The 15,543-nt window shown below is 40.4% G+C and overlaps 2 protein-coding genes across 2 annotated transcripts; both read left to right on the top strand.

Moving 5' to 3' along the window:
• Positions 1–1,117: 1,117 nt before the first annotated feature.
• Positions 1,118–5,200, top strand: hcn5 (hyperpolarization activated cyclic nucleotide-gated potassium channel 5). Its single transcript, XM_070914976.1, has 7 exons — positions 1,118–1,302; positions 2,220–2,406; positions 3,043–3,147; positions 3,434–3,571; positions 4,560–4,721; positions 4,971–5,119; positions 5,191–5,200. Exons 1-7 carry the CDS (start codon positions 1,118–1,120, stop codon positions 5,198–5,200), a joined length of 936 nt encoding a protein of 311 aa, XP_070771077.1.
• Positions 5,201–5,213: 13 nt separating this feature from the next.
• LOC139292615 (potassium/sodium hyperpolarization-activated cyclic nucleotide-gated channel 1) lies at positions 5,214–9,311 on the top strand. The gene is made up of 4 exons (XM_070914977.1): positions 5,214–5,318; positions 6,568–6,714; positions 6,870–7,107; positions 9,139–9,311. The coding sequence occupies exons 1-4, from the start codon at positions 5,214–5,216 to the stop codon at positions 9,309–9,311; spliced, it is 663 nt and encodes a 220-aa protein (XP_070771078.1).
• Positions 9,312–15,543: the final 6,232 nt, after the last annotated feature.

Genomic DNA, 15,543 nt, shown 5'->3' on the forward strand with positions numbered 1-15,543 from the left:
TTCAGAACATGCATCGGGTCAAGAGACAGTGAGCACCTGAACAGGGCTCCCAAAAATAGAAAAACACACCTTCACCAATTCATTCGACTTCAAACTCTGAACTAAAAGACATCACTCTACCAGTGGAATTAATCTATATATGTGGGAAAAGTTATTTCTTTCATAAAACCACTTCTAGTGTTTCCTGTACCTCTCCACTGCAAACAATCTAACACAGGAAAAATTAATAAAAAAAAGACAAAACAATAATCTCATAAAATGTCCTTCACATTATTAGTTGCATCTCATGCAGTAAGCTGCCAGTAATTCACTTTACCCACTGACGTGACCCCTCAGTTAATCCCATCATGCTGCTACATCCTGTAACATCATTTTTCATTTTTCAAACTTTGCTGCAGGAAGCAACCTTGCTTTGTAAAAAGATCCGGTTTAATAAAATGAAAGCATCCACTTTTTACTCCTTGAAATGAAATACTTCAGCTTCTGTTTTGTTTTGTTACTGATGTGAAATGTGCAAACAAACAACACCGGAGTTGGCTCAGAGCTGCAAGCATATGTACAGCATCAGGTAACACAGTACAGTGTTTAATTACATCCCTGGTAGAGATGGCCAGGACTGAACTTGTCTCTGCACACGTTGCCAGATGTCTAGTTCACATGATTGTGATCCCCTCCACACACACACACACACACACACACACACACACATATACACACACATGCCACTGTCTTCAGTATTAATGTGAGCTGGACCTTACCCTCTTGACACGGCTTGATTCATGTGGAGATGAGACACAGATACTGAATAGTTGATGAGCTGGGAGAAAAAGAAAAGAAGTGGAGGGGTGGGGTGGGGGCAGAAATAGAGAGAGGCAGACAGAGAGGGAGGGAGGGAGGGAGGGAGCAGAAAGCGAGCGTATCCACTCACATCATTCCACACAGCTTCAATAAGCCCTGAGGTTGGGAGCCTTCATGGAAAATTACCTTGTGACCAAGAGGGGAGGTCAGGACTGGTAGAGTCAGACTCCACTTGTCCTGAGAAGAGGAAGCAGCAGCATCAGCAGCAGAGGGAGGATGGCCCGAGCGTTCGGCCGATGAGGGGTACCAAAGTCGGGCCATGGAGAAACTAAAAGGTCCCGCTGCGGGATGCACCACAGCCACCTGTGGATGGAGAGCCCTGCTTCTCCCGCAGCTGAACAGACAGTCCCTGTACGTGTACGGCAGCGAAATGGCCGTGGAGAAGGAATGCATGCGACAGCTGCAGAGCGGAGTCTTTGTCATCCACCCGTTCAGCCTCATGAGGTATTTAATAAATTTGATAGATTCAGGGCAGTCCTGTACTGAGACACCACCTCCACATTCCTTTAAAAGTTGTGTACTTTCTGCAAGTTTTGGTAAGTGATTGTTTTCTTCATTTTGCTCCAGGGATTATTAAGTATTATCATATTTATTTTTCTCCATGTTAGAGCTAAAATGATAAGTGGATTAATTGATTAGTGAATTGATAGAAAAACAACTATTTTGATAATTGATCAAAAAATCTAAACAATTTCAGGTTCCAGCTTCTCAATTTTACAATTGTGTCTTTTTCTGCAGTAAACTGAATATTTTTAGGTTTTAGAAAATTGTGTTTTGAATTTTAAAATATAAAATTACATTTTATAGATTCATCGATTAATTAAGAAAATGATTAACCATTTTGAAAATAATTGTCAGTTGCAACTCGGTTCCATATTACTTCCATATTGCATTACTAATTAGTATTAAGCATTAGTCAACAATGCAAAGAGTATGTAGTTTTGTGAAGTGGTTTTAAAGAGGATCCTGGAGGATTAGGAGGAGAAAGAAAACAGATGACTTCTGTAAGGAACATGTTTTCACAGATGGCTGTGTTTTGCATCGTCCCTGCAGTTATTATTAGTTTGTAAGATGATCAGATGGAGTGAAAACAGAGAGGGGATGAAACAATTGGGATCAGAGAGCAGAGTTATTTGAGCCTGGCAATCGAACCCAGGCTGAGGAGATGTGCAGTTACAGTATCAGAGTATTTAGTGTGCATAAATCAGCTTGCCTTACCGGCTGCAGCATGACTGTCTAATGAGTCCTTCTGGCAAATGAACTGAGACTTTCCACTACAAACCTACATGGGAAACAAGATCTGAGGCTCAGTCAAAAGTCCCACATGCGCTCACATATGTTTTTGTGATCTTTTCCTGCAGGAGTTACTACATCATGTGCATGATGGCCATCACATTTCTGAACCTGATCGGGATTCCCATGGAGATAGCGTTTCTGGACGGAAACAGCGGGCTGGCATGGGAAGGATTTAACGTGTTTTCAGACACGCTGTTCCTGATAGATGTGGCTCTGAATTTCCGAATGGGCATCATAGCAGAGGACGGCGAGGTGAGAGTGGCTGTACTCTATTTTCAGACACAATCTGGAAGACTATAATCCCTGCGCAGACAAGCACATACAATCCATCTCTGCCCCATCTGTAATCTACTCAATACACGAAAGGCTAGATTAACAAACCTCCCCCTTGGCTCCTGGACATAGGCGAAATTGGCACCTGCTGTTTGATTTTATAACAGGGATTATGATGTATTGGATAAATGAGAAGTATAACATTTCCAATTAAGTATTATGCAGACTATATCCTGTTTGTTTTCATCTGCTCATGCTTTGTGACTTCTATCTCGCCAATCACAAATGGCCCATCTGGGATGTTTTTCCTGTCCGTGATGTTTTCTCTGGACCGCACAAACATCTGGTTTTGCCAGATTTACTCTCTGTCAGTTTCTGCCTGTTTGAAATATTCATGTATGTGCATCAGCAACAATTCAACGATGCCGTCATATTAATGTTGATTTTCTTTGATCACACTGCCAGTCCCATCTGACACCGCTGTCTCCCTTAATTTGGGACAAACTCCCAAAATATTGGTTCAGTTCAAGTGTTAAATTATACATGCGATCGTGCCACGTGCTGCACAGCATCGTCATCCATCTGCTCAATCTGCTGCTCTATTCTCTTTCACAGGAAGCTATTCTGGATATCAAACGGATCCGAGTCAGTTACCTGAGGACATGGTTCATACCGGACGTTATAGCTGCTTTCCCTATTGGCTACATACTGCTGTTTGCGGTAATAAAGGATACAGTACTTGTCAGTTCGCAAAACAATTATGTACTTTTACATTATTTGTTCATGGTTTATAATTTGATACTCATGGAGCACTCAGAGCATTAAGAAGGTGTTTTATAGACAATAGATACTAAGGTAAAGGTAATAAAATACATAACACATAAGATCATTTTAAAAGGTAAATTCAATGATAATAAAACATGAATTAATGAAATTAAATAAATTAAACAAGAAACATACTACAACATAATATTGGTAATTGAGCATCTGTATTTTATTATCCCAGGACTTACAATATCACAACGATGACAACCCCTCCAAGACCAACAAGATGATGAGGATACTAATGTTTGTGCGGATCCTCAGTTTGATCAGGTTGGCTCGAGTGTCCAGATTGGTCAGGTTCTTCAACGAAGTGGAGAAAGTAAGTTCAAACGCCAGACAAAGTCTTCAAAGCTCACCTTTGAAATTCAATCAACCTATCAGTCTGACCTGCAGATACCTTACCAGACCTGGCTCCAATGTCAAATCCTTTAAACACTTACAATGTCATTTGTAAAACAAGAGCTGACACATTACTCCATGATCAACAATGCATTTGGATAATTTTCAGATTTTTAAAAGAGCTTGCCTTTTTGTAATTGGACGTACCCAAACATTGGGCTCAAACAACAGAGGTCTGGATAGCGCACATCAAACTTACTTTGATTTGACGATGTCCATGCATAATGTATGTTATATCTGGAATTTGCGTGTAACTCCAAGCCTTTAATCAGCTACTTGTGGCTGAAAATGAATGGTTGTCTGCTGTATGTTTTGGTGTAGTGGTGGTTACTGGACCCTCTTGCTTTGGAAAATTTAAAGAAATGTTTTGTATCCCCATTGATTTATTAATTTCACACAGATAAATCTGTTTACTTAACGAATCCTCTTCATCCCTAGTGGGACAAGATGTGCCCTCACTTTCGGGTTTTTCTGCAAATTAAGTGGTTTAGGTAAACTGGAAAAACTGTTAACGGTTTGTTTACAGCCTGTCCGATCATCTGACTGCTCATGTTTCTTGCCCAATCTGACTTCATTAATAATAACCCAGAATGATCTTTTACAGTGCAAAACTTTCTACCTTTTTATCGCAAGTTAAAGTCATAAAAAGGGACCTTGGGTGTGCACAATAGATATAACATTAACTTTGATCACATAGTTTGTTGCATTGTTTTAAGGTTGTTCTCTATTCCTAGTGGGAGTTGAATTTATGAAAGATATTAACTAGCTGTCTTAAACACAATAAATATTTTGAGGGGACATGGCTGATCCTAGACCAGTCTTAACCCCAGTATTTTTGCTGCAGTGTGTATGATTTGCTTCCTAGATGCCATAAAGTCACATGCTTTCCTGTCATCTCTTCCTGACAGGTGTCAAATGCGAACTTGGAGGTGGTCCGCCTGTTCTTCCGCATCCTGTCTCTGTTCATGATGATTTTCCTGCTGTGTCACTGGAATGGCTGCATCCAGTACTTTGTCCCCATGCTGGAGGAGTTTCCCACCGACTGCTGGGTCCGGAAAGAAAACCTGATGGTGAAACAAATTGCACAAACGACGAGACAACTATTACTCTTGACAAATGGAGTGTGAATGATGATGGTTGTTGATGAGGTGTTGTGAATGTAGAAAATTAGTCTTCAACTATTTTAATCTATTTTCAAAGTAATTTTTCAAGCAGAAATACCAAAACATCATAAATTCATGTGAAGATTTCTTGTTGTTGTTGTTGTGAAGCTCCAGATCTACAAAAAGTATCACTAATAATGAAAAATGTTCTTCCAGAATGCCACAGTGATTGTGAAGTACTCTTGGGGAGTTTTCCGAGCTCTCTCACAGATGATTGCTCTCTCTTATGGCTCCATGGACGCACCAACAAGTAGGAATTATAGATTTTCTTTATCCACCACTAAAAAAAGCACAGGCGTATCACAGTCTCGCTCAGATATAAATACCCCTCCATTTCACATGAAACAAGCTGGTGTGTCGGTGTCTTGTTCTCCAGATTATGTTGAAATGTGGATCGTCATGGTCAGTATGGTGTCCGGCTGTCTGATGTACACCGTCCTCGTGGCCAACGCTACAACCATGATCGCCAACATCGACCCAGCGGCCAAAGAGTACAAGAGCAAGGTGACACTATCCTTCATCTGAAAATACTGTTCAGCAGTAAACTACTGTTACTGGACTCAGTGGTGGAAGAAGTACTCATATCCTTTACTTAAGTAAAAGTTGCAATTAAGTAAAAGTCCTGCATTCAAGATTTCACATAGTACATGTGCATGTACTTAAAGTATAAACACAGCAAAATGTACTTAAGGTATTAAAGTACTTGTTTGGAAGAATGCTCCCTTTCAGAGACTTATTTTATTATATATATATATCATATTATTGGATGTTGTATAAATAAATTGATACATTTGTTTAGAAATTGATAATTTCTTTTGTTTGTAAAATCTTAAAGTATAATATTTCCTTCTGAAATGTAGAGTAGAAGTGCAAAGTAGCATACAATGGAAATACTCATGCAAAGTAAAACAATTGTACTTAAGTGCTATACTTGAGTAAATATACTTAGTTACTTACAGAAATAAGTAATGAGTTGACGTTTATTAGTTATTTTAGCATTTTTAAGTTGCTTTAATCTAAACTATTTATTTGTTTAATTTCTTATTAATATATTTAATCACTTATTTATTTATTTATTTCACTTCATTTTTATTAGAATAATCATGTCCCATTGAGTCCGTGATCTGTGAAATGGAGTGGCATGTTGTTGTCCTTCACAGTTGCTGCTACGATGCTAAAAAGTTTTGTTACATATATTGATGTATGACACCACTTGTTCACACATCATTTGAAATATCAGTTCAGAATAAAAACGTTAAGATCATTCATGCAGAGTATGGATGCTGGAAAATGTAAAGACCCAAAAAGTTATGAAGCCACGGAGCATTTATTCAGTTGAGTGTCAGACATTTGATACCTGTTTGGGATTAGCCATTAAAAATAAAATAACATAACCCAAAAAAAACACAGCAATCATCAAAAAATGAACAAACGAAAGACCTAGAGTAGGAGACAAACATTTAGACTTGTGGTAGAAAGGACGTTTTTTTAACTTGTGGTTTTTATTTGAGGCTTAAGTCTTCATTTCAAGAATAAAAACTGACACTTGTTTTAAAAACATCATTTTAAATGCCGACATCCAAATATTCCCTTCACACCTCGCATTTACAGTTACACAGATGTGGAAAGTGAAACTATGCAATTATGACACATGATTAAATATGCATCTCGAGTAGATCTTAGCACTGTAAGGCTAAGTGTCATGTGTCATGTGATGGGAGGTGGATCCTGAAAACATTGTGACTTTCCACAGATGAGTCGTTTGGAGCACTACATGACCTTCATGAAGCTGCCACCGGAGCTGTGCCTTCGCATCAACAACTACTACCAGGCTCGCTATGGAGGGAAGTGGTTTCATGAGAAGGACGTCATGAAAACGGTGTCCTCAGCGCTCAAAGAGGTACAGCTGTGGAGCACTTTCTGCTCGGAACTTAATGTTGTTAAGTTGTTGTTCCTTTGTGTGTTTGTTCATCTTATTGATTTTTTTTTCTTTTTGAGGCTTTATAATAATCTTCTTTCTAGTCTCATAAACTAATATTTTTATTTGTTTTTCAGCAAATCCTGATGGTGATGTGCAGCCGGCTGCTAAGAAATGTGCCGGTGTTTCAGAACAGAGATGAAAACTTTATCAACGCCGTCCTCCTCAAACTGGAGTACGAGGTTTTCCTGGAGGGAGACGCCATCATCCGACAGAACGTCCCGGGCGACCGCATGTTCTTCATCGACCACGGCCAGGTCCTCATGGAGACTGACTCCTACGAGAGGGAACTGTGTGATGGAGACTTTTTTGGAGGTGAGTTGGATTTATTCTGATTATTGAATATCTGGAACATCATTCAGTGACTTGAAAAGTGATTTCCAGTCAGGGAATTTGAAGTGGGAGAGGAAAAGGAAGTGAAGGAATATCAGGGAATTTCACAAATCATCCGAGTATCAGTATCAGAGTGTGTGTTACAACTTGTCTCACAAAGTTTTCAGCCCAATTAGCTGGACAGCAGATTGTTTATGCCTCTAGAAAAATACAAACAAACCAAGACGAAATCCAATCACGTCATCAGTCAGGAAAAGTCAGTTAGCTTTAAAAACTCTTAGTAACATCTGTATTACCTAAAGCAAAAGTACACAACGCTGTTTAAGTATTACATAATGTAACAAATGAACAGAAACGATAAAAAGTGCTGCAAGCTAATTTGTCTTTATATTCTAAGCTTCCATTGTGTTGAGCTTCCACACATTTGGGTACATTATGCATTAGCAATATTTTGTACTTTGAAATATATGTTGCAGGTAAATACTTAGGGATTGATCACTGGAGATTTAAGTATGAACTTGACAAAAAATTAAATTCAAGCCTTTTCTGATTTCAATCCCATCTCATGGTCTTCCTCAGCAGATGGCGTCTGCTCAGTTGTTTTGTTTTTTTCCACCATTATGTGTGCTTATGGTTGTTAAATTAATACTTGAGTGTATAAACCTCTGTATTGAGCTAGGGAAAATATGTTAAAGGGTCAGTCCACTCAAACGTATTTTCTCACTTACGTTTAATATTATCTGACCATGCAGATAGTTATTTTGAAATATTACTTTTAAAAAATGGAGCAGCAACATCTCTTTCGAAGAATATTGTCCCTATACTCCACAGGACCTGCTGTCAGCTTTCATAGGGAAAGTAGTAGAAAATGGTTACAGTCAAAGCTGTTGGAGAGCATTGTATGTTGCTGTCTCTCCTCAGGAAATCATGCCAAACTCCATTTAAAAATCTGTACATTTTCTGTCTCATGTGTCAAAACAGTCGTGGAAAGTAACAATGTGACAAGTATTTTACCAAAGTACAAATTTGAGGTGCTTGATTATTTCTTTTTTCTGCTACTTTTTACTTCTACTCCACTACATCTCAGAGGTAAATATTGTACTTTTTGCTCCCCTACATTTATCTGACAGCTGTAGTACTTCGTCCACCCCTGCGTAAAAGCAGTTATTCTCTGGATAATCCACAGACCTCACTGTGAACAGTTTTCACTGGAACTACTTTCGACCAGAGAAACGGTCCCTATGAAAACAGCTGATAGCGTGTTCTGTGGATTAACTACAGTAACAGGGATAATGTTTCCAGGAAAAGATGTTGCTGTTGTCATTTTTTTGGTGATGTGAGCACCACAAACAAAATCCCATTCCCCTCCATTGCACTGGGCAAAACATCTCTGAGACACTTATTTCAAAATTTTGACAAATAAAACCAAAATTATCTGCATGGCTGTAAACCACTAGAGGTAGGTGATTTGAGTATCAACTAATTTATACAGAGCAGTTTTTACAAGAGGTTGGAACAGGCGAAGACAGGCTTTAGCAACTGCCATGTGGTCATTTAGTTTGTTTATTAGTTCACATCAAATATATTTTGATTCCCTGATCTATATTACTACTGTGACATGGAAGTAAATGATCCATTCTGGTGGGTTTTCATTTAGATTTTTGTCAGGTTTCCAATTGATTTTTCATTGCTCAGTATTCATTTCTTTTTCACATCACACACACTGAACACATCTGCAGGCCTCTGTTTGTTTACATTTACATTTTTTTTTTTTTTAAATCACTGTCTTTTCCAATTTGGGGGATTTATTTAATTCTCAGGCTTTAAGTGGGAACAGGTCCTAATCTTTTTGGCAGCGAACCTCCGCAGCGTTTAGAGCTAAGCAGGCTTCCTGAAACAACGCGGCTAAGTCTGGTTATTTAATTTAGGATTAATTGTCAGATCTCATCCCCGTCATTAGGGTTTACTCGCTCATTAACCACGCTCTTGTGGTTCCCTCTGTGTGTACAACAGAGACGTGCGTGCTGACCAAAGGCAAACATCTGGCCACAGTGAAGGCACTGACCGACTGCCAGTGCTTCTCTCTGTCCTGGGACGACTTTCATGATGCACTGGAGGGCTTCCCAGATGTCAAGAAGGACTTAGAAAAAATGGTTCAGCTCAACTCTGACGGTGGACTTGTGTAAGACCAAAAACAACACTTGGACTTTTTCACTGTATGCAAAGGACAAGAGATATGGATATTTCCAGGACATTGTGATTATGTGATGAACGGTGAGACCGTGGCTGATTCCTCATGTGGACACGAGTTGGACTCTTATTCATTGGTGAGACGGACAGTTTTAGAGCATTTACTATTTTCATTCTGACTGGAATTATTCTGTCTTCTGATCCATCAGTTATCAGCAATAAACAAAGACCTCAACAGCAAAGACGGATCAAACGTTGGAAGTCTGCATCCTTGTTGATGTTGCGATTTAGCATTGATGTTTGCAAAGTCAATGCATATCTTAATGTTCAGCAAGCCTTAAAGGGAAATTCTGGTTTCATACAACTTGGGCTTTATTTTTGTCGTTTTTGTCCATCGTTCCTATCAATAAAAACAACATTTGACTCACCAAGTTAATTGCTGACGATGATAATGTTTCAGCAGGTATAATGTTCACAACCTCTGTTGTGTTAGCATGCTAACATTTGCTAATTAACAGTAAACACAACTTAGAGCTGAGGCTGATGGGAATGTTGAGTTTTTAGTCATAAACCAAAATATTGAACAAAGGGGGGGCTGGAGCTTAGATAAGACCCAAGTTGTAATAAACTGGAATTTTGCTTTAAAGGAAGGTAAAAAAAACCAAACTCATGTAAGTAATTTTTCTTTTTCTCTAAAATGACATTTATTTGGAAGTAATATTACACAAGACATGTTAATGCCACTGTGAAAGCAACAAAAATAAAGCCAATACTGTAATATGATTATGAAACATCTGTGTGAGAACAGCAGGTTGTTTCCTCCTCCTTTCTCCTTCATCCAAACACACACACGGTGCCCGAGGCCAGTCGGTGTTTGTACTCGTAGAGGTAGTAGGAGGCTGCAGGGAAGTTGCACTTCATCTCCATCCTGCCTGGCACCACATGGACGGCCACACCGGATCCCAGCCCCTCCTGCAGCTTCTTCAGCATGCGTGAGGCCAGGTAACGCCGCGCCCTGCCCGGGTCCTCTTCGATGGAAGCGTACACCTCAGGTGGCGGGTTGGGGATCTTCCACTCCAGGTCCACGATGAGCTGGTGGATGCGGCTCTTGTCCAGCGAAGTGGGTGTGTCACGGTAGCACGCCACCACATGAGGGATTGGTGCTGCAGATGCCACAGAAAGGAAATTGTTGGGCTGCTGTTCTGCCGGCACACCTTCCTTTTCTTCAGTTTCTTCTTTTTCTTCCTTTTCCCCCTTTTCTTCCTGCTTCTCCTCGTCCTTCTCCTCGTCCATGGGTCCCACGGCAGGGTGGAGCATCACCGCCCAGCGCAGCCAATCGTAGTTCTTCTCCAGGGTCTTCAGGATGCTCGCAGCCGCCTCTTCAGGGGGTGCACGGTTCTGCACAGCCTCGTGGAGCTGCTGCCGTACATCCTCCTGCGCCTGCTCCAGGAAGTAGCCTAAGCAGCGGCCTCCTGTGTTCTTCATCTTCCTATAGAGGGCACCCATGCGGTCAGACCAGGTCTTCATCAGCAGAGCCTGGTCTCTGCCTGTCAGAGAAGCCTGCGTGAAGAGACACAGCAGACCGGTGCCCAGGACAAAGTTTACCTGTTGAGAGTAGGAGGAGGAAAAGGAGCAAGCGTGAGTTTTCAAACAGTGGTCAAAAATAACATGTGTTTAACCCTGCAGGGAGAACCAGATGGTGGTTTTACCACATGAATGCTACTCAAATAGTGGCGGGTAAAATTAAAGCTGGGCTTTGCAACTTTTCAAACTGCTTGCCCTAAAGAAGTGATTTTTTAAAATAAATGTTCCAAGTACTCAGAAAGACCAAGTAGTCCCAGAACTTAGGAGCCTCAGGAACTAAAGGTCCCAGTAGCACGTTGCCATTTGTATTTTGACAACATCTGAACATCGTTTGCGTTACATCTGATGAACCACAGAAAATTGTACGCTTTGTTTCGGACATAATTGTTTCACGCAACACCACCGAGTCATTGTGTTGATCTTCATCATTTCTGTTGGGATACTTGATATTGATTCCTGTGTACAAAGAAGCGACGATCTGTTGAGAGTTATTGTTCTGCTTTTGTACGTAGCTAACCCTGCTGGAACGATTAGCTAATAAAGTTAAGATTAATTCCTCTTGTTCTCTCCCACTGTTGATACTACTGATACTAGAAACAACCTCTGGATGGTTGTGGGCCAAATTAATGCAGTTTACAAGTTGTAGCAGTACCGGGATCTGGGTTTGTTCAGCCATCGGAAAGTAGCGTCTTGGAATTTGAATGAAAAAACATCTACCAGTGGTGAGTCCAGCTTTCTCTGAACAGAACATGTGCTCACTGCTGTTTAGGAAAAAGTTCCTATTTCAGGTTTTGATAGTCTCTTCCCAGAAGTGGCTGTACCCAACACCAGAATATTGACAAATCTTTTGCATCTTAATAAGTGGGACACTAATTAAGACCCTCATTTATTTCAGCTGATAAAACAGGGGTAGTTTATATCAACATCATGCCTAGCGCAGCTTTAATGAGTTGTTTATGGCGCTGTATTGTCTTTAGCAGAACACCAATCCATCTGGGATTTTCGTCGACTACATTGAACTTAAAAGTGTTTCCCGATCTCGTCGTTGCGGCAGAACAGAGGCTGGTTCAGACTGTTTTGGCTCATTCTCTTAAACTGAGGTGAACACTTGGCCCTGTGAGACTGTCCTCTCTTTCCTCAAAATAAACCACCCAGATGTCACAGACTCTTTGTAAAGAGGGAGAGCTATGCAAGGTTGTCTGAGGTCAGCGCACAGAGCCTGATTTAAAATGAATGGCTGCACAGATATTTTAGTTTTGTCATTTTTGTCGTATCACATGTGGATTTTGAAAAAAGACATTGCCTGTGTTCTTAAACCCAGCATGTCACATAAACTTATCACCTACAACATGTTTGTACATGATAAGTTCATCAAGGTTAAAGAAATATGGCTGTGGTTCCTTTGCTTAACAAGGTCAGGTTCTCCAGTATGGACACATGATTTACAGCGGTGACTTTGATTACCAGTTAGTTCGATATGCTGCCCTTTTCTCAAAGTGAACCCACTGCTGTGCGCTGTAGATTTCCCAGCTCCTGACACAGAACAAAGTTAGGTTGGTACCAAATTGTTCATTGGATAATTTAACCATGATTGACTATGACTGCACAGTGAGGGCAAATTTAGCAATTCTTTGCGCCTCAGTGAAAGCACTGGGCTTTTATACAACTCAGTGCATTTATGTAAATCAGGTCATAGTGCAAACAAATCCTTGAAAGGAGCAAACAAATCACTAATTCAGCACCGATTTCAAGCAGAAAATTGCTTCAGCATTAAGGCTAATCCACTGAGGCTGGCTCCCTCACACCCTAAAGCCCCTTAATAAGTGGACGCTGGACTGATTTGAGTTTCTAGGATGAAACCCCTGCAACAGCGGCTGTGTTGAATGGACAACCTCTGAGCAAATTCTTTACAATGCCCTTAAAACGATCTTGATAAACGAGTGTAACAAGGGTTAAACGCCGGTCCAACCTAGGTCATGCCCGCAAATATGTTAATTATATAATTACTTTTACATAACGAACAGTGATTGCCGCAGTGTCTATTGAGGTCAATTTCTTCTCAGAGTGGACATTCATTATGTGTGTCTTGCTGAAGGGCACTTGGACAGATGGACTAATGGATGCTTCATTTTAAACACTGACCATCCAGTCAATTGTATTTTTTTTATTTTACGTAAGAAATAGGAGAGAGAACTCGGTTTGACCCGATGCAAAAAGGGGAAATATGTGGCTTTTGTGGGTCTCAAACTTGTGACATTTCAGTCACATCACAGTTATGTAATGTTGTTTCACACAGAAGACAGTATTCAGGCTTTGATCTTCCTATTTTAATTTGAAGTTAAAAGCCTGAGCAGCTCAGCACTCTGTTGTTGCTCCTTTTAGGGGATAAAAAAAAACGTTTGTTCCCGTACCAACAGTGTAGGCAAAAGGGAATTTGCCAACTCAGCTCACAAGAAAGTCAACAGAAGGTCACGGCTCTGCTGAATTAAATATTCAGTTTATTTTCATACCAAGAAGATAGACGCAGCATGCTTCATTCCCCACAGGACCTCAATGTTTTTCCGTCAAATTTATCTTTTTGGTCTGAATATTTAATCCTGTACAGCTGTGCCTTTTTTTTCTTCTAAACTTGTCCTCAGGGAGATTGAGCGTATTTGCATTATTTTGATGAAATGCCGTCTGAAATAGCTTCTTACTTCTTGGATCTGCTGTAATGAAGAATACATATTGATGACAGATCAGTTGCACTTCAGCTCCAGTTTGAAAAGTTGTTTGTGCGAATGTCCTTTTTTATTTCTGCCATTTTTCACGAGTGTGTGTATGTGTGTGTGTGTGTGTGTGTGTGTGTGTGTGTGTGTGTGCGCGCGTGCGTGTGTGTGTGTCACCTCAGACTTCCTCCTGCTGTAGTTAAGCAGGGGCGCGTGCTTCTGTATAATGGACTTGTAAAATAAGAGAGAATTACATTTTAATGAACCCTCTAGGGAGATGAGTTGAACACACAAAGACCCCCACCCCTCCACACTGCGTCCTCCACCTTCACTAACCTTGACGCAGAACTCCCTCAGCTCCCAGCGTTTGGGCTTGCGGCTCAGTATGAGCTCCTCCAGCAGCGTGGGCTGGTCGGTCAGCGCCGACACTCCCATCAGTCGGTTGTAGAGAGCCGTCAGCTGCCTCTCCAGCCGGTAGTCCTGCACGTACTGCAGGAACACCTCCGTCTCCTTCTTGGTGAAGTCGGACTGGGCCCTCACCTGAAACCAGCAAGGGTGAGAGAATTTCCTCTTAAGATAAAGGAGTCAAGGCAGCAGGTTTAGAAACTTTTAAGCATTTATAGAATAAGTAAATATGTGTTAAAACTGTATATTATTAATGCTAACAGTATTTATTCAGTGTAATAAAATAATTAACTAATATGAAATGATATCAGTAAATGGCTGCTATTTGTAACTCTGAATAGCCTACAGCCATGTGCAGAATATGAGACTATGGGCCCCTGGACACACCCCTCCTACATCGGACTACAAATGACCACAAACACTGGCTTTGTTTTGCCTCTTTGAGGTCGTTTTGCATCTCTTGTTGAGACAGCACTCCGTTCACAGCAGCTGAATCATAACTTTTCACTAGGTTTTACTCATACTAACACCTTGCCATTGATGCACTGCTCAAATAAAATAAATTGTCAGGAATACAACACTTGCAATCGTTGTTAAGGTTTAAGATTTTGGCTCATTTGATGCACTAACAGGACAGTGGTTTGTAAAATCAGGCTATGAGTTATGTAATCTCGTCCTATATCAAACAGGAAACCTCATCTCTTCTTAAGATGAGGCTCCATAGGACATCTTCAAGGGATCCAAAGTGTAATGAAATGTATTTTCACAATGAGAAGAGCTGAGAATGACCTTTACCTGCCAAAGTGTCATAAAAAGACACACCAGAATCTGGGTGGATTTAATCCTCCACCCTGCTGCTCCAGCTTTTTTTTTCTGAATTTCAGCTGGTTTGCACTTGGCTGCACTTACAGCTGTGTTTTTTTTTGCGGATGAAGAGTCACATTTTCTTTCATATTCCCACTCCAGAAACCACCGACACAGAAACTGACGCTGGTTATTCTTCATTCAAATTAATTTACAACAAACAGGAATGAGCTCAGTTCACTTAATTCAGCTACACTGATTCAGGAAAGTGTTGTTGTTCAAATTTAAATGCCTGAAAACTTATGAGATGAAATGGCTTCTGCACGCAGGTCATTTCAGAGATTTGTACAAATAAACACTGAGTGAAAGGAGAGCACGTCCTGTGAACGGTTTTAAATAATTAAACAGAAAATAAAAAACATAAGCCTGTTAATACTAATTCTGGTAGAACAGATGCTTCAATCATACATCTGGTCACATATCTACATTTACATAACACGCTTAGAGTGATGAGTTCAGTCACAGTCATACATCAGTTTAGGAAAATTGGCAGAGCATTTGTTACTTCTCAAGGTCGGCTCCGCCTTAAGAGCCCTTGACCATGTTTATAAAACCAAATCTAGTGCTGCTGTTAAATCGGCTATAAATACACGTTTTCTCTCCTCTCAGCTGTCCATCTATTAGTCAGCAGCAGGTCACAGAACACTGCTCAGCTTTAATGCTACCA

This window comes from Enoplosus armatus, chromosome 11 (genome assembly GCF_043641665.1).
Source record: "Enoplosus armatus isolate fEnoArm2 chromosome 11, fEnoArm2.hap1, whole genome shotgun sequence".
NCBI lineage: Eukaryota > Metazoa > Chordata > Actinopteri > Centrarchiformes > Enoplosidae > Enoplosus > Enoplosus armatus.

Coding starts and splice junctions, on each gene's coding strand:
- hcn5 (XM_070914976.1), top strand. CDS start 1,118: ATGGAGAAACTAAAAGGTCCCGCTGCGGGATGCACCACAGCCACCTGT. Junction 1,303..2,219: donor CACCCGTTCAGCCTCATGAG/GTATTTAATAAA, acceptor CTTTTCCTGCAG/GAGTTACTACATCATGTGCA. Junction 3,572..4,559: donor TCTTCAACGAAGTGGAGAAA/GTAAGTTCAAAC, acceptor TCTTCCTGACAG/GTGTCAAATGCGAACTTGGA.
- LOC139292615 (XM_070914977.1), top strand. CDS start 5,214: ATGGTCAGTATGGTGTCCGGCTGTCTGATGTACACCGTCCTCGTGGCC. Junction 5,319..6,567: donor CCAAAGAGTACAAGAGCAAG/GTGACACTATCC, acceptor GACTTTCCACAG/ATGAGTCGTTTGGAGCACTA. Junction 7,108..9,138: donor TGATGGAGACTTTTTTGGAG/GTGAGTTGGATT, acceptor TGTGTACAACAG/AGACGTGCGTGCTGACCAAA.